The sequence below is a fragment of the Dromaius novaehollandiae genome, chromosome 9 (assembly GCF_036370855.1).
Source record: "Dromaius novaehollandiae isolate bDroNov1 chromosome 9, bDroNov1.hap1, whole genome shotgun sequence".
Taxonomy (NCBI): domain Eukaryota; kingdom Metazoa; phylum Chordata; class Aves; order Casuariiformes; family Dromaiidae; genus Dromaius; species Dromaius novaehollandiae.
Window position 1 is genome coordinate 9,744,407 of NC_088106.1, and position 25,509 is coordinate 9,769,915.

At 44.7% G+C, this 25,509-nt stretch overlaps 2 protein-coding genes across 2 annotated transcripts in view; one reads left to right on the forward strand and one right to left on the reverse strand.

Moving 5' to 3' along the window:
- Positions 1 to 4,285: 4,285 nt before the first annotated feature.
- On the reverse strand, positions 4,286 to 19,152 carry ZMAT3 (zinc finger matrin-type 3). Its single transcript, XM_026113536.2, has 6 exons — positions 19,040 to 19,152; positions 14,404 to 14,728; positions 12,787 to 12,906; positions 10,929 to 11,095; positions 10,712 to 10,812; positions 4,286 to 9,709 (listed from the first exon to the last, which is right to left on the reverse strand). Exons 2-6 carry the CDS (start codon positions 14,671 to 14,673, stop codon positions 9,498 to 9,500), a joined length of 870 nt encoding a protein of 289 aa, XP_025969321.1. The 5' UTR covers positions 14,674 to 14,728; positions 19,040 to 19,152; the 3' UTR covers positions 4,286 to 9,497.
- Positions 19,153 to 20,789: 1,637 nt separating this feature from the next.
- PIK3CA (phosphatidylinositol-4,5-bisphosphate 3-kinase catalytic subunit alpha) overlaps positions 20,790 to 25,509 on the forward strand; it is a 48,031-nt gene continuing 43,311 nt past the window's right edge. Inside the window, exon 1 of the mRNA XM_064516637.1 lies at positions 20,790 to 21,097. The gene's annotated coding sequence lies outside the window, so the exon portion shown is untranslated. The remainder of the gene's footprint in view (positions 21,098 to 25,509) is intronic.

Consider the following 25,509-nt stretch of genomic DNA (forward strand, 5'->3'; position numbering starts at 1 on the left):
TAAATATTACTCAACACGTGTTCTATCTGCAACCCTAACAGAAAACGCACTCATCCAGTTAGCACTGAAAGTGGATTGAGATAAGATACCTCCTGCACTGCCAGTATTGGCAGAACAGGTCTCCCCATGCCCAATATTACACTCTCGTCTTTTCTGAATGGTCTTTTCTTTCATGTTTGCTTTTTATTGAAATACCAACCGTGATTTAAAAATAAAGCAATTTACACTGTGTTTTCCATTTGCTCTTCTAGATTTAGCTGAAGTAGAAAACCTCGCCCAAGTGTGACTCAGAAGCTCTGGTTCTGAACGCTAATCTGGCAGAAAAAAATAAGACCACCACCCCCCAAAAAAAAAGGTTTGCCAAAGTATTTCCATGAAGTGAAATGAAAGAACCTGTGAGACTGCTCATGGTTAGGAACATCTGACAGGAGGCCAGCAGGGGTCTGCTAAAACTTGTCTGAGGTCCCCCAGGGGCTGTGGGTGCCCCTTGGGTGTCCCTGGGGGGCTGTGGGTGTCCAGGTGTGGACAATCTGAAGGAAAATGAGAGGGGAATGAAGCAGGAAATTTTGGCAGAAAACCCTGTGGCATCTCGGAGCAAGCAGTATCAATGTTTGGGAGGGAAAAGGTGAAGTATTTTGGGAGGCAGAGCCAACGTTTTGGAAGGAAACGCTGAGGTACCTCTGAAGGGGTAGCAAGGGCAGGCTAGCAGGAAAATCTGAGGTGACCTAGAGGGGACAGGGCGGGCGTTTGGGAGGAGAAAGCAAAGGTAACTTCAGAGGTGACAAGGGGACCATTTTTGAAGGGGGAAAAAAAAACAGGTTCCTTAGAGGGCACAGAGTGGGCATTTTGGAGGAAAAAGCTGAGGTAGCTTAGAGGGGACAGGGAGGACATTTCAGAGGGGAAAGCTGAGTCTCCTCAGAGGGGACCAGGTGAGGTCTTTGGAGGAAAAAGCTGAGGTAACTTAGACAGGGCAGGGTGAGTATTTTAGAGGAAAGAGCTGAGATAATTTAGAGTAGAGAGGGCAAGGATTTTGGCAGGAAAAGCTGAGGTAACCTAGCCGGGATGGGAAGCGTTCTGCAGGGAAAGCTGAGGTACTTCCGATGCAGGAGAGGGTGAGTGCTTTCCGAGGGGAAGCTGAGGTAGCTTTAGATGGGACAGGGTGAGTATTTTGAGGAATAAGCTGAGGTACCTCAAAGGGATGAGGGTGAGGATTTTGGTGAGAAAAGCTGAGATAAATGAGATGGGACAGGGTGAACATTTTTGAGGGAAAAGCTGAGGTAATTTAGAGAAGAGAGAGCAAGACTTTTGGCGGGAAAAGCTGAGGTACCTCCGCGGCGAGAGGGAGAACATTTCAGAGGGAAATATACAGTCTCCTCAGAGGGGACCAGGTGAGGATTTTGGAGGGAAATCCTGAGGTAATTCAGAGGGGACACTGTGACCATTTTGGAAGGAAAGCTGAGGTAAAGGTGAGCATTTTGTGAGGGCAAGGCTGAGGTACTCGGATAGGACAGGTGAGTGTTTTGAAGGGAAAGCTGAAGTAACCTAGGGCACAGAGCGAGCATCTTAGAGGCAGCTAGGGGGGTTCAGGGGAGTCAGAGCGAGGGGACAGGCTGCTTGGTCGAGCCATGCAGAGTTACCTCCTGGCCCTCTGTCCTTCTCCATCTTAACTGTGGTTTCCTTCCCAGCAGCTCATGGAGAAGAGTCGTCGTGTGGAAGTGCGAGTCAAGAGGGAGCAAGAAGAGCAACTGAGGAGGGCGGGAAGCCTGAAGAGGAGGAAAGGAAAGGAAAGGGCGCTCTGGGCAAAGGGACCGCCCTGTAAGCAGGGCTGCGGTCAAGTAAGAGTGTTTCTGGCAGTGTCACAATATTTTTTTTCTTGTACTTTGGGGGATGTGCTTCCATAATACTGCTCCCCAGGTTTTTGTAAGTCTTGCCAGTTTTGTGGTATGGATTTTGGCTTATCTTTGCCCTACAGTACAGGCAATAGGACACTTGCATGAGCAGGTGAAAAGTGGAGAGCTGTAGCAGCCTGTTAGGGGCAGAGTTGAGGTCACCAGTGTGGTGCAATGGGGCAGGTGCACAGAGCTAATCTGAGCTGGGTTTTGGAAGTGGCCGGGGCCCAAGCCCTACCCAGCTCCTCTGGCTTCTGGCCTGGCTGAGCTGCAGAGGGCTGCGTGCAACCCAAGTGGTGCCAGCACTTCAGCAGGGCCCTGCAAGCTTCAGTCTCACTGAATTCGAGATAAAGTTTAACTGTTGCCAAAAATTGAGCTGGTGCTTTTTGCAAAGGCTAATGAACTCCCGCCCCGTTCAGAGCTGACTGGTGCAGAAGTTCCCCTTCACCTTTTTTTTCCCCCAAATTCAACACAAGGGTCCTGTCAAGAGATAGTATTGTGAGTTATCAGCCTAATCTCTTGTAAATAATCAACCTAATACTTCCAACCTTAATTCTTATAACTTTATGCTCACATCACTGAAGTTGAGAATGATGCTGGAGCTTGTCTGAACTAAACACAAAGAAACACACACCACCTGTAAGCTTGGTGCTGAAAAATGATGCAACAGCTGCCTTTTGGAGACCTCGGAGTATTTTAAAGCACTTGCTCATCTTCTCCTGTAGTTTAATATAATGAAGCCTCTCTGTTCAGGAAGTCTCTTGTCCTGTTTGTACCTACATCAAAAGAAATAAAGTTGTGTTTTTACTGTCCTGTTTCTTCTAAACTGTGAGCAGTCAGAAAAAGCTGTGGTTTTTACTTTATGTAAAACTGCAGTTGCATTGACTTGGGGGCAGGGCCTGCACTGAGGGTTGGCCCCTGCGTGTTCTGGGTCTTGGTGGGCTTTTGCAGTCTGTTAGAAAATGAAAGTGTTAATGAGCTTGCAATGGTTTCCAACGCCTAATTCTTTCAAACGGTGCTGAGACCAAAGCAAATTAAACTGAATTAATAGCACGTCAGAAAAAAAGTCTAAAATACATGTTAAGTCAGAATATCCAGATAATAGTAACAGCCACTAAAAATAATTTTTTGCACCATGAATCTGGCTTAGCTAGGCAGGAGAGTGATTTGTTAGATGAAAATGGAGAGAGTACCTATACTGCCCTGAGGGCAGCCAATGTGGCTGTCAAAAGAGGTGAAGCTAGTTTAAATGCAAAGTATGATCTATTTTTGTGTCACAGTTTAAAATTTATCTTTGGGATACAGACTGTTTAAAAAAAACAAAACAAAAACAAAAACAGAACACTACCCAGCTGTCTTCCCAGGCAGCCCTTTCACTCAGTGACAGCCTCAAAGGCGCTTTGACAGTCAGCAGTAACTTTCACACCAGGATCTGTTCGGCAGGAGAAAGGGAGCATTAACTGATTGTGGCTCTGACTTTTTCCATTTCTTGCAGAGTCGCATTGTGGAGGGGTTGTGGCCTGCCCCCAAAATGGCAAATCCTGCTGATTGTCCCTTTGCACCCCTTTTCCTTGCAGTGGCCTGATCCCACGAAAAACTGGTGACGTGGGAGTTCAGAGACACAGCTCCTGTTCACACATTGCATCCACACTCAGGGCTGTGCCTCAGCGGCACGTCCTGCATCACACGTCCTGCAGTGCCATACCTGTACCACCCCCATCCCCTCCCTCGCCCTGGCTTGCAGCCAACGTGCCCTACGCTGCACTCCATGGCTGCAGTGCCGAGGAAGGCCACTGTTCTTCTCGTACCTGAGCTCAACTCAGTAAAACCTGATTTTCTTTGCTCCAAGGCTGCAGTTTAGGATGTCCTTTCTGTTTAGGAAGTCATTTATGGTGCGTAAGCATGTGCGTGTACCTTCTTCTACAGCCCTCCAGTGATGAAATAGGAGAAAGGCATACAAGCAAAAAGAAGCGCAAATACACATATTTGGCTCTGCTTGTCACCACCATTTTACAGTTAAGGAGCAAGTCCATGATTGAGCCTGGGGCTGTTACTGAGCTTGTGACATCTGCGTTATGGGAAGGTACAGCAGGGAACGGAGCCTTTCCCCATCTCCTGGCTCCCAGCCTGTGAGATGCTGAGCACCCTCAGCCCCCCTGAAACCAAGACAGCTGAGAGGGAGAACCGAGTCCTCAACCGGCTTTCAGCAATAGTTGAAAGTAGCCTGAACCTCCTCCAGACTAACGAATGCCACACAGGACTGGAGTCCCTTATCAGTGTTTTAAAACATACTACTCATGCAGTCGCACTCAATGCTAAGGTAAAATCAATTCAGTCATGCACAGTCTAGCCATATCACAAGCAGTACAATACCAAACAGTAAGGCTGTACAATGGTAAGAGCAAGATGATTTATTATATACTGAAGAAAAATTCATTTTCATTCACTATTCCCTCAGGGGGGTCAGTACAATATAAAGAAAAGAAGGACAAATGTACAAAACCAACCTGACAAGAAGGCTCTAGATGAAGTACATTCAAAGCTCTGGCAAATGATGTTGCTGGACAGATGCAGAAGGAAATTAAATCAAGTCCTTCTTTCCCCCCACAAAACACAGATTGAAAAACTCATATATTCACATACAATATTTCAGGTCAGATTTATTTTAAAAAAAAAAAGAAAAAAGCACTCCTGCCTTTACCTGCAGATACTTCAGATAAAGAGATACACATTTGAATTGTGATACATCTTTTAAAGGAGAAATGCCCAAAGCTATTGTTTGACCACATTTGTATGAAAGTGGACTTTATTTTCATTTCTAATGTTATGCAGATGGCAAAGAAGCTGGCCCAGCTCAAAACAATGGGAGCTTAGCCACTAACTTCAAAGAAACCAGGTCCATACTTCTTCAGTCTCAGTTAATCCTGGGACTATATGGACTTTGCCAGACAAGATCATTCCTTTTGGAAACCTTGACTTTTTTTTTTTTTCCTATAATTAGTAACAGATGTCCTTCTCATCCAGAGCATCCTTGTATAAACAGTTGTAAAAAGGAAAAAAAGAAGCATATATGAGAAAGTATCAGTATGAAATTCCTGAAGGGTTTAAAGGCTTGTTCCTAATCAACTAAAGACAATGAACTTTAAACTATTTTAGCTGGAGCAGGACCAAATCCTTACAGAGCAAGATAAACATTCTTCAAAAAGCAAAACCATAAGAGTGTTGTAACCAAAACAGGAGTAAGAGACCAATGTTAGCAGTCTGCTTTGCCTGGGCCTAGCTAACATATTTAGCTAGGCTATCTCATTTACTCCTGACTTGGGCAAAATCCCCATTAATTAGTGAGAGTGCTGCTTAAGCAATGTTGCAAAAGGACTTCATGCATTAGTAAGCCAAAACAGGAATCTGTGCTTATGGAAATAGCTTTCCCTTCTAATGCCTGATAATGGGCATATAGAAAAGAAAAAAGACAAAAAGCTTTACAGATAAAACAAAATTTGCATTTTGTTACACTGATGACCATCTTAAGCAACTCCACAGAAGTTTTCAGGGTTCCTTTTGATGTACACCAAAAAAGCAAAAAGTCAAGGAGACCAATGTTAGGCAAGATTATAACACAATTACTTATTAGTGCAGAATGCAAAGTAACAGCTAATGCCTAATACAAACAAAATAGTATCACTTTCACACTCCTCACAAATACACAGCTTCCATACAGTTTACTTCCTTGTCTTAAAAGAAATGCTTAAAAGTAGTATGAAATTCATGGGTCTTTAAAAATATTGTCCCAATTTACCACAGGAATCGTTAGTGAAAAAAGTTGAAATGGACATTTAAGAGCTACAAGGAAATCCCAATTTTGTTCGGCATGGAAAGAAACAAAGGAGATTCACTGGTTGGGCTTTTTTTTTGTTTGTTTGTTTGTTTTTTGCATCAAGGAAGAAAAAACAGTACATATATGGGCAGGAAAACATTCTCACAAATATAATAAATACCTGTTCTGATCCAAAATCAAAGTGCAATGTAGAGTTTTCTATTTAAACAAAAACAACCTATAGTATCATGACTTAAATATTAACAAGTCAATTAGTGGTCAGCACAGTAAAATAAATATGAACACACTGATTTATATTTTGTTTCTAGCAGCAAAGGTCATTAACCTACTGGCCAATATGAGAGCTTCACAGAAGTCCTATTTCTTGGGTTTGGTATTTCATTTAACTTAAGAACAAGATTCATAGGGTCTGTAAAGTGGTACTACAGCTATACAGCATTCCCCCCAGCCCATCTATGCCATATAAGGTTATGCCGGGATGCATTTTCAACATGTATTTTGAATGCCAATTTAGGCAGTGACTCTCATAAAAAAAAAATATAATCAGGATTGGCCCTGCTTCTCTTGCTTAAGGGTTTGAGTTTGGATTGGCCTTAACCCTAACAATATTAATAAGGTGGCGTGTTTTCTCTTTGTTATGTGATGCTGAAAAGGGAGAGACAAGCTTTGGTCACTCATAGGAAAGGGCCAAAAAGGAGTTTTGGGGCAAAGCAAGTCTCAGCAGCTTCTCCCAGCAATAAATACCTTTACTCCTGCTTCAGAGATCTGCTGCTGCAGTCCCACTCCCTACTTTATACCTGGGAGCACTTTGAAAATCTCAGGATGACAATGTTCAATCTTTGCATTCTTGCAAAGGCAACAGACTGGCTAGATGCCTCCCTGTTCAGGGCAGACTGAGGCCATCTCTCAAAACCTGACTCAACCCCACGCAGAGAGCGGCCCGTGAGCACAACGACCCACAGCTCCCACACACGCTCTCCCGCATGCATTAACACACCAACACGCTGCAGCATGCTTGCCCAGGGAGGCGGCCACACGGACAGAAGGAGATGGCACATGGAGCAAACAGAGGTTTTGACGCTTCCAGCGGATATGAACATAGCCACTGGAAATGCCAAATGAGGAGCAGATTGCTGAGCTGGAGCAGCAACCTAAGGAAGGGGGTCAACTGCTGATTCTGGGACATGCGAAAGCAGAGAAAAATGCCTTGTTGATCAAAGCAGTAGAAAACACCAGTACCGATAACTTCCCAAGCTCTTATTTCACAAGGAGCTGGTTTTCTGCCACTAATTGCAGCCTGTGGGAAATATCATGTTTTAAGTTACAGCAAGAGGAATGTGTAACCACAATGCAGGGATCACCCTGGTGAAACACACTGTGGTAAGGCTTATCCAGCTCCCTCTGTCCCTGCACAGTGGTACCACACCAGGGAAACTACAGAAGACAGAACGCAAGGAGAGAATCAGCCCTTCTTTGACTGCAAAGGATGGGAGAGAATAAGAGGCTGACAAGAAATGTTGCAAGGGCAATCTTCAAGGCAGCATAAGGGTGATGGGGCAGGGACAGAAAAGGAGAGACAGATGTACAAGCTGTCAAAACAGCTCAGTTAGTGCTCTGCAACCTGGGCATCTGTTCTCCTACACTCCGATGAGCTCCAGTGCACAAGGCCTATTTAATCAGGCTTTGCACAAAGGAGACGGAATCCCGTTCAAGAGGATACCTACTGCCCTGCCTGTATCTACAGGGCAGGGATCAGCATGGAATGATGCAGGAGGTTGCTTTTGACTACAGAAAAGCTCACCCTCCCTGGACTAAGAGGGCTGAGTTAAGGTTGCAAGGCTAGTTGATGCTCAGGTAGCTAGAGATAGGATATTCGGTTTCTGAAGAAGAGCCTTTACTTTTGAGCAGCCAAGTATCAAAAGCCTTTCTGAGGTGAATAGAAAGATGAATAAAAAAATATCCTTTTTTGTTTGTTTATTCATTTTTCTGTTTTTAAGGCAAGCAGAAAAGCCTTCTGGAATGCAAGAGGCAGGATCAGAATGGCAAGAAAAAAGAAGAAAAAAAAAAGGAGGGGGGTGGACTACCTTCAACATCACACACTTTGGGGCAAATTTATCCCTGGCAAAGTGCTACTGAAATCAATGGAGCTGCATCTAATTCAACCTACTGCCTAAAGAGGAGTGGGAGACAAGCCGTGAAGCTTCCTTTACTGCCTCTCTGCACCTGCCACTGAAGTCAAGGAAGCTATACCAGTGTAGAGCTGTAGCAGCACAGTGGTAAATCAGGTCCAAAGGAGGCTAGCTACATGCTGCACTTGCTGCTGGAGCCAATGTTCTAGAAACATTGTGAATTGGATTCCAATCACAGCTCCTAACACCTACCCAAATGAGTAGAAAAATAAATGGCAGCCCTACTTCTGCTTTTTATCCCCTTTCCACTACTTCTAAGGAAAATCAACACAGATACACACCCTTTGGGTTTCTCTACACTTAAAGATTTGCTTAACAAGTCTCATGAATAATTCTGCTTGGCCAAGAAACTGTTACTCAAACAACTGTCACACCCAACAACTACATCCTGCCTAGCTTTGGAGTTTAGGTGGTCCCTGAAACAGTGATGTCCACATCAAGAAGCGGAATTAAAACCCAGTCTGAGATGGGGAGAAAAAATGAATTCATTCAATATTGGTAGCTCAGGTTCAAGGGAGCATTTCACCTCACCTCTGTAACACCCATTGGGCTTAGTTGGAGGGAACAGCATGGAAGTGGGAAACAGCTGATACCTGCTCCCTAAAGTCCAGGCAGCCCTGCTCTTCTATAGCAATAGAGCTGCAGGCCGCAGACCAACACCTGCCCTCTTCTACATCAGTATGCAAAGAAATTACAGCTGACAGCTCCCTCCAACCCATCCTCAACCCTACACAGTCTAACACTGAATCAGAGCAGAGCACACCCAATCTGAGTAGGTTTGCTTTCTGATTCACTCCGTTAGACCACTGTGACACACAGAGGCTCTCCCCAGAGAGGTGAACTACACCCATGGTGTACTAAGGTGTCCAGCCAACTACAGCACTGAAAAATCTTTCTTCTCTATTAGCCGTTTGGTAGAACAGAGCATTCCTGGATGTGGCTAACCAGCCGATAACTAATGTCAGATCTTAGAATGAAGTCTTCAACACAGAGGAAGGAGAAGGAAATAAGACCATCCAAGGATGAGAGGTGTGCGCAGTCTTTCTACAGGGATGTGGGAAGAACTTCCTGTGGGCTGTAATAGGGGCCACAGCAGCAATTTGTGGACAAGTAAACCGTCTAAAAACACATTCACAGGCCCCATTCCCGTCCCTCTCTTCCAAGCTGCCCAGAGATTCACCTTGCTCTAGCGGGACATTCAGGAGCACTGCTCTCTGGCATGCCAAGGGGGGAGTGGGCTTTGCACAAGGTCCACCTGTGTGGCTGAATCAGAGAAGTTCCCAGCACTTCTTGGGCTTTGCATATTCATGCAGAAGGCTGAGGAGAAGACAGAGTCCCCCCACTCGATACAATGAAGAGCCTCAGATAACTAGCAAACAAACATCAAAACGCTTCATGTCCTGCACAGCGTCATCCTGCCAACTATGATAGAAAAAAAATCTAACCATACCATTAAGTTTGCAGGTGTTACATGTATAGCTCGAGAGCATACTCCTATCAAATGGAGCACAAAGCAGGGCATGTGGCAAACAGCAGGCGAGAGACAAGCTGCTCTATTTGCAAACTACTACCGAGGGTGGCGTGTCATTGTACATAGCCTAGGTTCTCCATCTCGTTCCTATACCGCTGTTCGGACACCTTGCTTTTATGCTGTTTGCTTTCTAAGTGCTGTCTGAACTCCATCTCCTCACTGGCCCCAGCATTGCACATGGAGCAGTAAAACTGGCCGCTGGGGGTGACACACATGGCCAGATCCCGAGGAATCCTCTGGCGTGAGCGGGGATTGAAATAGGGACCTGTGGAGACAACAGAAAAGCCTGTTTATCTATAAGACAGAGAAGCTTAAGGCAGCTCAGTGACAACTTCTAAGGCTGACAAATGTTTAAAAAGCAGCCAAAGGTTAGTTTCTTTAACAGATCAGAGTCTGATTCTTATTTTCCCACATGACTCCTCCACTGAGAACCAGATTTACAAAGGGGTAGCACAGAGGGGAGTGGTACTTGCTGGTATTTTCGAAAGCACTAGAGTGGACTTAGATTCTTATTAAGAATCAATAGTGCCTTTGAAAATTAGGAGTCTAATCATTTAAGTGATGAGTCGATTCTTTTCTTAAACCCTCTAATTCCAGAATTAGAGCAGTCTTTTGAATGGAATAAGCCTATCTCAGTTTAAAATTATCACAAGACAATATTTAATAAAATTTTAAAAGATTTATCTCTTCCAAATGACAGTGGTTAGTACGCTAGGATTAAACCAAGCTTCCATCAGGAAGCAGGGTTTCAGCTAATACGTGATTGTAACACAACTTAAAAGAGAAACAGATGCTGGTCTGGACACTATAAAACACACTTTATATCATAGAAAAGAGGCAAAGTTAGTATCTGACACCTGAGGAAGGATTCCAGGAACAGATGGTCTTAGAGGGAGGCTAACATGCTCTATCATTTTGGACATGGGAGGGCAAGTACAGGTTGATGTGCTACGGTAGGAGTCAAAGCACCTGGCCACTTGCCAAGAAAATAAAGCAAGAAAATTGTCACCACTTAGAGCAGCCTTAGAAATAGGCAGATGGTAAATTAACTTACAAACTGAGAAACCGAACTAACAAGCAGGCTGACAGAATGAGGTAACTTTAGCAGCTGAGAAAATGTAAACATACAGACAAGAAGGGTCAGCAGAGCTAGGACCAGCTCTTTTCATGCCCCCTCGCTGCTAAAACAGAGCTTAGACAGAGAAGACGACCAAATCTATTTAGTAATCAGTATTATTCCAACTACAGAATGAAAGCTCTCAGTTACCTGTGTTGTTTTGAACTGTATACATATTTCTTCTGTTCTGCATCATCTTATATTCATTCCCTTCTTTCCTTGCCCTCCGTTTGCCTAGTTCTGACGCATCCCTGAAAATTAAAGAAATACAAACAGCTGCAATTCAGATTTTTCTGAGGAAAAGCTCGCCAGAGAGACTGTCACATGCTTTCAGATCAGCCCAAGCGTGAAGTTGAACAATACCTACGAGAATGAGTTATTCTGTGCTTCTGCAAGACGCAGCCGCTTGGCATGATTTTTCCCTTGGTAATGAGCCTGGGCCACAGCCGGAGAACTAAACGAGGCATCACAAAGCTTGCAGTAATCATTCTCTGTGGCCAAGATCACTCGGCCACCTGGTTTACTGGATCCCATCTAACAGCAGAGGGAGAGACAGCATGTGAAACACAAGAAGGTTAACTCATTGAAATATTTGAATATCAAGGCTTGAGGCCAATATTGTCTTTGTCAGGCAATGACATAGCTGAAATTAGAGCGCACTGATCAGGACGCTTTGCCCATTGCTCCCCAAACTACTCTTCAGAGGCAAATTTAGCTTCCTTGCCTCGGCCTCCCAGAGAATCTGCAAATTCCCCAAGGTCTATGCAAATCCCCAGCTTCAGATGGAGACAAAAGCAATTTGACTAAACACCTTTTACCTTTGCAACAGCCAAACATGCTTATGACCTTCTCAGCAATGAGTTAACACCTCTACTCTTGATTCCTGGGAGCTGATGAACAGTGACTTTCACACTGAGGAAGACCCAGTGAAACATAAAGGTGCACCTCTCTCATGTATCCATCATATGCAGTCTTTCCACAGCTCCCTCTCTCTCCATCGTTCCCTGACCACACTAAGAGATAAAAGCAATTGTGGAGCTGCCAAACCTCTGATCCTTACCCTTCAGGTAGGAGGAGATCTGGATCAGCAGACAACCAGCAGCAACCACTTCTCCTCAGTGTCTGTATATCACCCACAGAAAAGTGCTTTGTAAACAGTGCAACAGCAGTGATTCATACAGCCATGTCAGTGCTGCACTTCTCAAGTCCTTCTTTTTTTTTTTTTTAAATATCTCCTTTGATACTGTACAAGCTTACAGGCACATATTCATTACAGCATCAATCCTTATATGGCCTCAGTGCAGCTTCCTTATTGCTGTGGACCACTTCCCCCAAAAAGAGGAGCGCCCGATACTCCAACTGGTGCAGCACCAATGTCCCACTACCCAGGGCAGGACCTGATGCCCTCTCAGGACACTAATTCAGTTCTGCAAGCCACAGAGTTCTTTTTTGTGGGACTAAGTCTCCCTCTGGTGGCTCTGGTACACATATAACAATCTGCCACTTTTAGGAAGTACTTTTTGGCTTTTGCATAGAAAACAGAGGCTTGTGTTTTTCCAGGTGACAGCCATAGCTTTGATCTCTGCTGCCCAGCTGTGGTTCCTTCCACATTCACATGCAAGAGTCAGGTGAGCCCTTAAGTCCCATGACAACCAGAACCCAAGAACTCCAGAGGGAGAGAGTAAATGTCATTTTTTTGCCTCTAAGATAGAATTAATCTGAATCACGGAGGGAGGGATTTCACTCACTCTACACACTGCAAAAGGAGCTACAAAGGAGGAATTAGGTAACAGCCCTGGGCAATGGGTGTAGAAGTACCGAAGCACTTTGTCAATGTAAGCTTCACTCACACAATTGAGGCATGAGTCTGCAGGGTGGATGCCACACCCTCACGTCCAAATCCAGCTCTAACAATATGCTGTTTTACGCCAGCCCTTGAGCAAGCATAATCAGCAGCACATCAGACTCACATAAGAATCAAAATATTTGCCATGCAGAAAGAGGACATTTCAAGTCCAATATTCTGCTGTAAGGGCAGATCGATATCTGTTTCTTCAAAGGAAAGCCAACGGCTTACAACAGGCCACTTCCACCATCCTGTGCCATCACAAGGAAATTTTTTTCCAGTTCCTGTAGTAATCCTCAAAGCATGAGACCTAGTTATTCTTATTGGGGGTCAGGTCACATATAAGCAGCATGATCTCAATCACCTTCCCATGCCTTACCTGAGCTGGAATGGAGACAACCTGAGGTGGGGCAGGCTCAACCGAATTACTCATTCTGGCAGGTGCTGGACAGCTATTGGCAGCATAGTAGTTTCGGAGTTTCTTACTATGGTTTTTACCCTGAAAAGAGAACCCAAATTAATTACCGTCCTAGTAATAGTATCTTTCTTACACTGAACAGCAAAAGGACTCCAAAGACTGAGAAATAACTGAAATGAAATTGGGCCTCACTTTCAACTGATTTTCTCAAATCAGTAGGGTAACAATTAGTTCCTTGATCTGTTTCTATTTCACTTTAAACCAATACTTTGTACTGTAAACATGAAATGGTAACTGTTTCACACAGGTTTTTGATAAGCCTAAACACACACACACACGCTTCTTTTAATAAGGTTGCGAACATGAGAATGAATTTCTAAAAAAATACCTGCTTCATATTTTATTTTCTCTCAGCAAACACATATTATATTTAATTTTGGTGTTTTGAAAACTTGAAAGGTAGATAAGAGTATGTGTATGTACATGAAGCTATATGCATAAATACAAGTTACACCTTTTACTATAAATACATTTTTCCCCCCCTCTCACAACAGAAATATTGAAGAAATCAAATGTTAAGCTGTAACAGTAACTCAGTCTATCCCTTAATGGACAGGATACCCCTTTCTCAGGGCAGACAGCAAACTTGAGCGCTGGGCCTGGTATCCTGAGGATATGGACAGCCATCCTTTTGGATCTGCTGGTGAAGAAAGTTACCGTCTCCACAACTCATGTAAAAATAACACTAGGCAGAGAAGGTACTGGTAAAATGAGGTAACATAGGAATGTGAAATATTCAACCTGTCAGCAAAGAAGCACATGCAAGTATTCCCTAACCTACTTCAGACAAGCCAACCAGACCAGCTTGTACAAACTGAATTGCTGGTTGGAATCGGCCCAAGTGATGCTGTCCAAAGCAGATGAAAGTATGCAAAAATAGCCCCACCAGCAGATCTGTGGTATTGGTAACTTCCAGTAGAAGTTTATAATGAACACATGGCAGCAGTCCCTTTTCCCAATGGCACAGGCGGATCCAGCAGAAAGCATCTATCCCAGCCTTACAAAAGCAAGTCTGTGGAATCAGAAGTTTGTTTTTATTGCAAGAGGGTACGGGTGGAGAACAGGTCATGTAAAACAAAGGAAAAATCACAAGCGCCTGCCTTTTCAACTGTGCTATCTTGGTGTTACTTCTCTGTTCCCGTAGACAAAGTTTTTTGCAACGTGCTCCAGTGATTGCACCTTAAATGAAAGCACTTACAGCACATCTGGACAACCAGCAAAGTCAAGTGGGGTGATGATATGACTACAGAGCAGTTCCAGACACAGCTTCCAATCCAGAAAATACAGCAGAGGTAGCTTCAAATGAGCTCTCTCAGATGCTGCTGCTAGCCCACAGCCACCCCAACACAGCACTCAAAACAGGCTTGAGAAGCTAAGTCGGTCCTTATGCATTAGCCCACACTTAGCTCTGTGCTACCACAGCAATGCTGCTGGCAGTGCATGAGCTGGCACAGGTGTGTCTGTTCAAGCTGCAGTTGCATCAGCTCTGAAAGCCATGCCTGCTGCTGCTCTCCTTACCTGATAATGAGCCTGGGCTTGTTGTGCTGAATTCAGAGTGACATTGCAAAGCTTACAGCACAGAGGCTTACATAGTTCCTCCAGCATAGGGTCCTGCTCCACCACCTTTGCAAGCTCTTCTTCTTGTGCGTGATGAAAGGAAGGCCCCAGTCCGACAGATTTTGGTGGGGAGAGCGGTGAGTTGGCTCTTGGCCTTGTAGCCAGTGACATAGGAAGAGATGAAGGCTTCTCAGGATGAGGAAGAAGTCCTGCTTGCTGTAGAAGAATCATTGGCCAGGAAGACTGTGGCACGTTACTTTTGAAGGAAGAGCAGTCGTCTTCAGACCTAGACCAGAAAGAAAAAATGCTAAAATAAGCATCAGTAACAGGAGCTCAACAACCCAGAGTGCAGCTTCTGCAACTTCATCGCCTCTACTTTATGTCCTTTTACAATGCCAAGTGGGCATAAAAGTCAGTTTTTAACACTTTGCCTCACAGGACCAGCAGCATCCCAGAAAACCAGGACTAGATATAAAGACAGGCATGTAAGATGTGGACTGAAGTCTGAAACGTGGTCATCAGCACCCTATGGCACCCTCCTGGACACGCGAGAATTCCCAAGAAATCACAGAATCCACCCAGAACCAGCCGCAGGCACAGCACGCACGCCCAGCTGCTCCATGACTGCTACAGGATGTGACCTACAACACACACAGCACATAAAGCTGCATTAAAGGGAAAGAGAGGGATGCAACCGTTAGTTGCATCCTCCTTTTAGAGTAAATCCGTATCTGTCCCAACGACAGTAGTTGCCTCTGGACAAGCTACCTAGCTAGGCCAAGACCTCCAAGGGTAAGGAAATGTCTTTCTCCCACTCAAGGATCGCTACACCGGGCCCCCTGCCTGCAGCCACTTGGCAGTGCTTCCTTGCTGATCCACACTGCATCCCCTTGCAGTGCTGCTCTCACAGAGACCTTGCAATATCAGGCCTTGGAAAGGACTCCTTTCCAGACCTTCGGAAAAGAATGATTCTTCCCGAAAGATCTGACAGTCTAAGGGCAAGCTCACACTCCAAGACATAAACAAGTATCACAGTGCATTTCTACCTGGTGACTTAGAACCCAAATACTTCAAAGCAGATTTCTTTTATACAGACAGCTATAAAATACATGCGCATACCCTCAAACATACCCCCCCCTAAATACTCACACAGACCTTCCTCAGGAAAAATATTCTAAAGCTAACTTCTTAGTAAGTCAAAAAAAAGAAGAAAAGTGGGAAACAACTCGAGCACACCTTGTTCTACACAGTCAGCTTCCAAGGGTTCTCTTCCCAGCTCTTCCATGGTCTTTCTGAATGACCTTGAGCTATTTCTCTGTGCTTCCTTTACTAACTATAATGATGCAACATTTAAAGCTGTATCTTCTTCTTCTGCAAGAATGGAGAGCTTATCCCATATTAACCTTTATTCAATTATTTCTGAGTTAATTCAAGTTCTTAGAAATACACCTACATTTCCAGCAAGGGGTTCTAAGAGGCTTATTTAATTAGTTTATAAATCACATCTAAAGCCTGGGATGAACATTCCTACAATAATGCAGAGCAGTAATATCATGAATCAAGGCATAGCTACTTTTATTAATGTCATTTTGGCTTCTTATCACAACAGATCCTGTTCACTATTACACTGGGTTAGAGAGGAGTGTTATCTTGGCCTTTGCAGATCACTTTCAGCCAAGACTGCCTTTGTAGCTACCATGCTTGTGCCGTGGGCTTTATTTGTTTAATTACATAGTGAGTCACATCCACTTCTGAAAATAAGGAACTTCTAGAACTTTATCAGAAAGGTAAATGAAATTACACCTAGGAACTTTGTTTCTAAGTCGCTTTTGAAAATAGAATTTGACTTCAAAGAAATTTAGGAACCTGGAGAAGCAGATAGCATTTATCTGGGATAACTTTCAGGATTTTCAATGTGCTAAAATTAGCAGGAAACAAATACCTTGCTAATTTACACTCTGGAAAAATCTGAGTTTATGTCTGCATTTTAAGATAATACATTACCTTTGAAAGTCTGGCCCCAGAGGGCTCTACATTCTATTAAAAAAAATCAGTGGGATTAAAACATCAAAGTGACAAAAGCACTTCTGAAATTTTTACCTCCAAAACTTCTTGCTTTTGCAACATCAGGCCCTATTCCTGTAAACAGCTCTAGCAAACCTGTTCCCCATGCAAAACTTGAACTTTTCTAACCAAAACCAGCTTTCAAAATAACATAAGATGGAAGGCAATTCAATCATTCCTGATAACTAAAGATAAGGGGGATGGAAGAGAGGAAAGGGCGCACATTGTTTTGGGAAAAAGACAACCTTTTAAGTCAGCAATACAGCCACTAGAACTTTATGTTTTTGAATAGCCTCCCCACAGGCAAGGTACTGCGAAATTCAGTGAAAGCTATGCCTAACATGAACCAAAACTTGACCATAAAACAAAAACAGCCTCATGAAAAATTAACGGAAACAAGATAAAGGGAATCCACCGCAGACCATAAAAAAGACGTAAAGGAATGGTAACAAATAGGAATGGTAAGAAATAAAGGAAAAGTAACATTTGAGAGGGCAGTTTGTTTTACGAGACAAATTTTGAGAAGAAAAAATAGTTTTAAAAGTGAGCTTAGGGAGGGACTGATGCTAGCATAGGATCTAAGCAGCCAGCAGCATAACATCTCTCCTGGTGCTATTAGGAAAGGAAATTCCTCCGAAATATGAATGGAATAATATTACTATTAAGTCCCACTTGAATAAAGGAGACCATCAGCAGTATAAATTCTATAGTTTTACCTAACTGGTCTCCAACTCAGCACAGGTTCTCCTGGTTAAGCACAACTATGGAAAAAAAAATTCTTATCTTCAGTCTCCTCAACTAATACTCTGTAGATAGTTCAGTGGGGCTACTGGTGGAACAAGCTCATATTCATTATGGTTAAATGTATCAAAATGGAGGCCTATCATGGCAATTTAGATCAACTACACAATTTCAGCATTTTACTTCACTACCACAATGGGCCTCTTACCTTAGAATGAGAGTAAGTTATAGCTAAATACTTCACAGAGCAATATAAAGTGATCTAGAGTAAATGGCAACCAGGATCCATCTGCTTAAGTTCGCATGAGCATTTGGTGCATCAAATCTTCCATACATAGCTGCCATGAATGGGATTTGTCATACACAAGACAGGGCACAGCACTTACAGGATCTGCATCCACAAGGAAAAAGGGTTAATTTAACATTCTTCTAAGAAAGAGTCCATGACCTTGCAATGAAAGATTCTTCACGTAAACAGTTGTATGAAATTAAAAGTAAGGCTGCACAGGCACTTTTAAAATTAGGATTTCCTGACTTTGCATATGCAACTTTAATATTCTTCTAATGGTGATCTTTCATCAATGGAATTGCTCAAATTACATTGATTTCTTTTTCTGAGGTATTACTAAGCAAGAAAACAGATCCAGTTCACTTAAGTATCCCTGTAACACTCCACCCCAATCACTGCAGACACCCTATCCAGGAGAAGTTAATGGGACATCTTCGACTTCTCCTTTTCATTCACATGAGAAGCTGCGAAATTTTTGCCCTATGGAACAGCAAATGGAGAAGCAACCTCCCTCCTCAAGGACTCTTGTGCATAACAGTTACAGCCCCAGGCACTTACAGCCTGCGGCAGGTTAAGGACCTGCAGCTCCCTGGGGTGAGCTGAGGAGATGTTCTGCCTCAAGACAGCGTCGTGCCTCCTCCCACACACCGTATGGGCTAGGACATACTTCCGCTCTGTGCCAGGCCTCCTCAGGTGGCTGCAAGGGAGACAGGCACGCAGCTCCCTCCACAGCCTTCAATTCAGGGTGCCACACAGCCCAAGGACAGTTCTGAGGGAGGAGACGCAGCTCTCTGTGTCCCAAGTACCACGGCATGGTACAACCCAGGTGTTGTCACAGGCACAGACAGGAAGAGCTGTGGCCTGGGCCTTAAATCTGGGCACTATTCCGCTAGGCAGGCACATGCACAGTGTTACCCTCCTTGGCAACAGACGTAACTCACAATGAGACCTCCACGTGAGATGCGGCGTTCCCACAGAAATTTGTTTTCAAACACTCATAAGTCAGTGAAGGCAACTAACAACTGCGATAGAAATTTATATAAATGAAGAGTCGCTTTATTCAAGACAGGAAACGTTTCTTCTCAAGTCGACTCGTACCTCAAAACACTGACATCACCGAACATAACCTTCATGAACTTCACCCTGAACGGCAGGGTCATCATATAAGGCCACAGGATTGAAGACAACTGCATTAAAAGAAGTGTATATCGTGCACCAGGGCCTGCTAACGTGCCCTGGCCGGGGACACCTACTTGGCAACCCAGGAAGCGGGGCATGTGCCATCTCCTACGTCGCAGGGACACGGAAAGCAGGCCCCCAACCTGCCAGCCCAGCAGGCGCCGACGCAGAGCCGCGAGCCCCGCGGTGCCCCCGGCAGAGCCTGCGGGGGGACGGAGGGGGACTAAAAATCATGATAATAAAAAAACCCTCACCGACTGCCCAGAATAAACGCGATTCGAGCAGGAAACGGAGGCGCCGGTGTAGGCACGCGCACGCACTTACCGCCAACCGGCTCCGGACGCGCCGCCGGCCCCAGAGCCGCCGCCACTACCCGCGGCCGCCGGAGCGCGGGGCCGCCGGACGCCGACGGCGGCAGCCGCAGAAAGTGACGCCAGCGCGGCGAGCGGCGGGGGCGGGGCCTCCCAAGGGGCGGGGCCTCCCGGGGAGGGGGTTGGCTCTCCCGCCCCTCCCCGGCTTGGCGGGGAGCCGCGTCCGGCCGCGGGGGCAGCACGCTGCCCGGCAGCCCCCGGATTTGTCCCTTTTTTCTATTTTTTCCCCGCGCAACTTCATCTAAAACTGAGGGCTTCCAGTGGTTTCCTCCTTTTTTTCCCCCAGTGCCCCGCAGTCGCGGTTTGGCCCTGCTTGTGCGGAAGCAGCCCCAGCGAAGCGCGCGGCTCCTCGGAGGCCCTTCGGCCTCACTCGCCAAAACGCAGCGCTCCTAAAGACGCTGAAAAGGAGCTTCAGCTCTTAACTGCTCAGTCAGATCCCGTGTCATGTGTGCACAAGCTGCTTTGATCTTTTTTCCTGCATTTTCTGTTTTCAGCAGCAGAAATTGCAGTTAACCTGAATACGTATGTCTGAACACCTTCGGTTTGTCCTGTTTGTAGTACTCACAGCCAAGGGGAGCTCTTTCCCCTCCAAGTCACCCAGGGTGGCAGGACAGGCCTCACGCTTGCCGATGGGCCGTCCTGTCCGAAAGCATCACGGTTCGCATCAGTTTTCACCCACTTCTGTGGGACAGGAGGCAATAGGAAAGAACAGAGGAGTGGCTACAGTTGTGCTGTCTTTGAAACCGTGGCCAAGACTTCAGGGTTTATGCTAGAGATCATCCATCCCACTCGGGAATTCATCGGTTAGCCACACCAATTGTTGCGATTTTTTTGTAAGATCTTAAAAAAAAAAAAAAAGTTTTCCAGAGACATCACTGAAGATCTGAATCACAAACTGTGGCTATTTACAGCAGAAGCAGCAAAGGGGCAGTTTACAGCTAGGTGCATTACGTACTGCGGTACCTTATGTTACGGCCTGTGGCAGCTTGGTGTTAGCTGCAGCGGCTCAACCCGGCCAAGCTTGTGAGTCAGGCTCCGTGCTGGGGCCGCAGGGCACTGCCCCAAGGAGGAGACTCCTTTGGTGCCGTTGCCACACTCAAATCTGGCCCCCATATTTGCTTACGCTATCTTTTCTTTCAAGAGGAGGATAAACATCACCAACAAAAAAGGGAGTGAATCTGGCAGGTACCTTCCTGATTAATCATGCAGTTCATTTCTGTCACCTCCTTCCTGCTGTCATCTCGATACTCTCCCTACTTGCTGTGTCTTGCTGACTGTCTTACTAAGCTGAACAGCCCCACAGACCTGGGGGAACCAAACCGGTGAATAGCGTACATTTTAAGTATTAAATTATCCTCGTTTACTCATGCATAAGGGAAATCGTTTGGTATTTTTTTTTTAAATAAAATATTAGATTCCCACACAGCGATTTGACTCCGTCAGTAGCTCGGCTTTTAAAGAAAACCTCCAGTACGGCCCGGCTGGGAAGACGGACAAGGCCCGACGTCAAGCCCCCCCTTCCCCGCGCAGCTCTGAGCGCCGAGGAGCAGCGCGGACCCCGCAGTAACACGGCGCCTACCGCGGGGCGCCGCGTCATGACGTCACGCGCCGCCCGCGCGCCGCCTTCCCCAACGGCTCGCGGCCGCGCGTGCGCGCTGCTCGCCGCGCCCTCCCTCCCCCCCTCCGCCGCGCGCCGCCTTTCCACTTCCGGCCGGCGGCGCCATCCCTATCCGGGGTCAGGCTCCGCTCCCTTCCTGTTATTGCCGTGCGGGAGGCGGCTCTCGCGGGGAGCGGCGGGGCCGCCTAGCGCCGGGCCGGCGGCGCCGCTGCTTCCGCCCGCGCCCAGGGGACGCGGCCACCTGCGCGAGGGGGGCGCAGCGGCGGCGGCGGCGGCCGGTGGGGCGCCCGGGGAGCGGCGAGCGCCGCTGGGCGCTGCCCGGCGGGGCGGCGGCTGGGGCCGGCGGAGCCCGCGGCAGGGCCGCGCCCGTCGGGGCCCGGCGCGGCGGCGGAGGTGAGTGTGGCCGCGATCGGGCCGCTCGGCGGGGGACGGCCGGGGACGGCCCTCGGGGCTTCCTTGCCGCCGCGGCTCCGGGGGAGGCACGGCCCTCGGGGGCTGGGGCGCGGCCGGGGCCTCCCCGGGGAGCGCCCTGAGCGGCTGCCCCGAGTGAGGTTGGAGCCGCTGCTTATCCAGGCCTGGGCTCGCGGGTCCCTCCTCGTAGGGAGGCGGCCCGGGAAAAGAGAAAACGGCCTGAGTGGTTTGTTGCTTTCGGCCGTGTTTTTCTTCTTCTTCTTCTTCTTTTTTTTTTTTTTTTCTTCTTTTCCTCACCCACATGTGTGTTGCTCTTTACATGTTTTGTGATAGCGGCTAATGACCGGTGGCGTGGGCATATTTTGAAGGGGAGGAGGAAGTGGGGTGAAAGAGAAAAAAATAACTGAATACTCTTTCTTGATCCAAGAACTGCAGAAGGCATGCTGTGATTCCTGTGAGAAAGTATGCAATTTTTCAAGTGCGGAAACATAGGCACTCTCTCTAAAAATGTCTTCACAGTTCTTGTAATGAAGTGTGTGTAGGCTCACGGATGAGCTAGTTAATGACATTAGAGGAAGAACCTCTTCCAGCTTGGTGATGGTGTGGGTTAGTGGCATTCTGATCTCCTGTTTCCACTTGCAGTAGACTTGCAGTAGCGTCATCACAATTATGCTACCTGTGAAAATGGGATGATACTTTTTGCCTGCTTTATACTATCTTAAAATGTTCCTTTTGTTGCTATTAAATGTGAAATTACTATTTCTTACCAGCACTTATATACTTTGTTAACGTTCAGCCTACTAGAAATCTTTGGCCAAATTAATACAAACAACATGGTTGTTTTCTTTTGGGGAATTTGTTGCTGTTTTCCACATTCCTAAAATTATTAAGCTATCAGAGCTATTACTTTTGTTGTTTTAATGGTACTTAGTTCTCTAACTTTTCTTAGCATGATTTCTTGTTGATTTTAACAATATGATGGAACAGGTTGTTTTATAAGTAGTGTGTCTTCAGAGTAAGCTTAAGGAAAGTGTATGTTTAAAAGTGAAAAGTTCTGGTTATACAACTTTGCTTGAGTTATTTCTGCAGTTTTAAGCGCTCTGCAGGGAACTCTTAGAGGAGCAATAAACTGAATTTTGGACCTGGATTTACTAACAATTAAAATAATAGGCAAAAAAAATGAATTCAAGATTGTGTTCTGTTACTTACTTGTCTTCTTTCATCTGAGCTTCAGGCTGTAGCAAGCTTTCGGGTTGTTCATGCTGGCTAATGATGGGGAAGTTCTGAACTTTACCTGAATCATTAGTTATCCCCCTTAGCCCTCTCACATCAACTTTCAGTGACGTCCTGGTAGTTGTTGCTTCGATACTGCAATTCTGTATGCATAAGGGTGGACTTTGATTATAACACTGTATTAAACATCATTAGCTTCCAAGAATATTCCAGTACCCAGGATGACGGGATTTAATGGCTTGTCAACTGCAGGGAACTGACTAAATGAGCTGTTCTTAAATAAAACCCCATGTGAATATCAAGTTTCACAATAAATAACTTTGTTCTGAAACAATAACCACAGCAAGCTTTTCCAGAGTAGTTACTTGGAAGTGTATTTTGGCCAATACCTCCATGTAGACAAGCCCCACATCAACTAAGCTCATAGTGGTTACAGAGGAATTTATGAAACCACAGTTTTTCCGCGTGTGTGATCCATGAGATATTCTGCTTTTTCATTAAGACAATAAATATAGCAGCTCCAGAGCTGCAACTGAAGTTCTTCTATTGGAGTAGATGCCCTGTATCTTCTATGTCTTAACTTGATGTCCTTCTTAGCAACTTGGAGGCAGTATTTCATGTTTTTCAGAGAGCTGCAAGCGCTGGGTTGAGCGCACGCATCCCTGCCTAAATGTTTAGCTGTTCTGTCACTTCAAACTGCCTTTCTGTTAATGGCAAAATTGTTTTGCTTCTTGTTACTGCTTACTTTCACTGATAATGAAACTGAGGTTTTTGTGGGAAGTATTCTTTGGGAAAGGTAGTGTAGCTGAGCTGTTTACAAAGCAATTGTGTTTTATTGGAAGTCATAAAGCAGTCCAGGACTTAGTTAACTGTTTCTCTGACAGTCAGACTATTACCACTTTTGAAAGCAGATAGGCAGTACTTCTTTCCTGCAGAGTTGATTCTAAAATTTGCTGGAAGCTTTAGAACAGTAATTTCTGTGCAAGGCAAGGGTTTGATACTTAACCATCACACTGTCTCTTTTACAAGGTCATGTGGATTGTAAGAGGTCCCCAGCTGTTGGAAGAAAGTCACACCTTTAGAAAGTGTTACGGGGGAAGAACAAACTTCCTAATCACAGCTGCTTCTCAGATTCAAATGTGTAATGTGGTTTTTTAATGGCTTGGTTGTGTATAATAGAATTTTGAACAACCTGGATGATTATCATAGTTTTAACTTGGCCAATGAGGTTTAAGTTTTTTATAAATGGCTAGACAACGTGCTTAAGGCTCACATTTAGTCTGCACAAACTTCTTCCTAAAAACTTTTCTATATAGAAAGGCAGTTTATTATCTAGGCTTCTGAACTTCCAGTGTGGATTCTCTGGTTATCAAATATCTGAACACATTTCAGATATCAGTCATCTTCAAATACAAAACTGTTGCCATTGCTTTTTGCTTGTTTTGGGGTAAGGGAATTTGGGATGCAAATGGATTAGTTCCAAATCATGTAAGAAATATCAGCATCTAGTACAGCTAGGAATCAGGTGTAGATTTGCCGTGTCTAGTTAAATACATTTTAACCTTTCTTAACCTTCTTAATTAACAGGCTATGTGAAAACTTGAGTATTGCTTGGGTGGGGGAAGCTAGATTTCTTTTTTTAAACTTTGATACTGATGAGGAAACACTCAAAACTGATTGTTATGATTTGTAACTGGAGCAGGAATAGTACTGCAAAGTTAGTCTTCCCAGTTTAGTCTTAAAATCCAGTCTAAAACTGAGTTTTTTCTTACTACTTACAGTTTTATAATTACTGGAAGAACTCAGATGTAGTGAATTTCACAGTTGAAAAAAATGCTATCTGTATGTTTTTGGTATGCGTGATCAAGTTGGAAGAGGAACATTAGGGAGAGAATAAGTTTATTTGTACTTTGACAAAATAAATGAAAAACCAGACTCACAGCTTGGAGTGTAGGCTGAGGTAGATTAGTGGGTTTTTAAACCTTCCTCAGAATGCTACACCCTGCATTTCATACTTCTTAGTCTTGTCTGTTCTTCTTACAAAGCCAGACAAAAAGTTCTTCCAAGTCATGGTGCGTGTCTGAAGCTGTATCTATGACTAGAAGAGGCAACAAAAATATTTATGCTAAAACTAGACCTTTAAGTTGAATGTGTCATGTCAGAGTTGTTGAAAGTTTTTCTTTGTAGTATCCTAATCCACATTTGAGCAGCAGAGAGAGAAAATAGATTAGTTTCTCTTGATATTTATTTGGACAGCAAACACATTTGAGGTGTTTGGAGTACAGGGTTGGTCCAGATCACCTCCAGACATTCTTTTCAACCTAAATTATTCTGTGATTCTATTTCTGAATAGTTAATGGCATGTCAAATGAAACAGAAACTATATCCTGATGTGTTAACTGTTTTTTCAGTTATAGTCCTTTTTTATGTTGTTTTCATAAATTCTGTAAGCAAATTTGTGGACAAATGGAAATACTTCAGATTTAGTACTGTCTGTGTGATTCTGGATCTGTCTTTTCAGTCTAAGCAGTACTTAACTGTCCTACAAGCAATATAACTTTTTATTTTCTACAGCATGCTTCTCATCTAAAAAAGTATTGTTCTAGTTAATTCTGGATACAAACTTTATGAAAGGTAGTCTAACAACTCTGTATATTTCAGACCAAAAATGTGAGGGACAGTGGAATTCATCATTTGCATTCTCGATTAATAACATAGTTTTCTCAAAGCTAGTAAACAGAGGGGAATAAAAACACTTGGCATGCATGATTGACCAAGTACACTTACTGGGAATGTTTATACTCTGTTCTTGAAAAAATTATATTCCAGTATCTGACCCCTAAGAATGTGAAAAAGAAATGTAAAGAAATTGGCTTACATTGACAAAATTGAAGGAGAGAGAATGATGGAACACTTGGGGGGGCTCTGGCATGTTGCTGCCTTGCAACAATAGAAGTAAATTATTAGTTATATAGCCTAGTTCATTAGTTGAAACAGTTGGGTCAAACATAGAATTCTAGGTTCAACCATCTCTTTTTCATGTCCCTTTACCTTTCACCAGTAGAAGGTTAGGTATACCTCAAAGGAGTGGTGTAGTTTTGGTCTAATGATAAGATGTTTTCTTTAAGTTACATCCTCATTTATTTCATGTAGGGAGACTG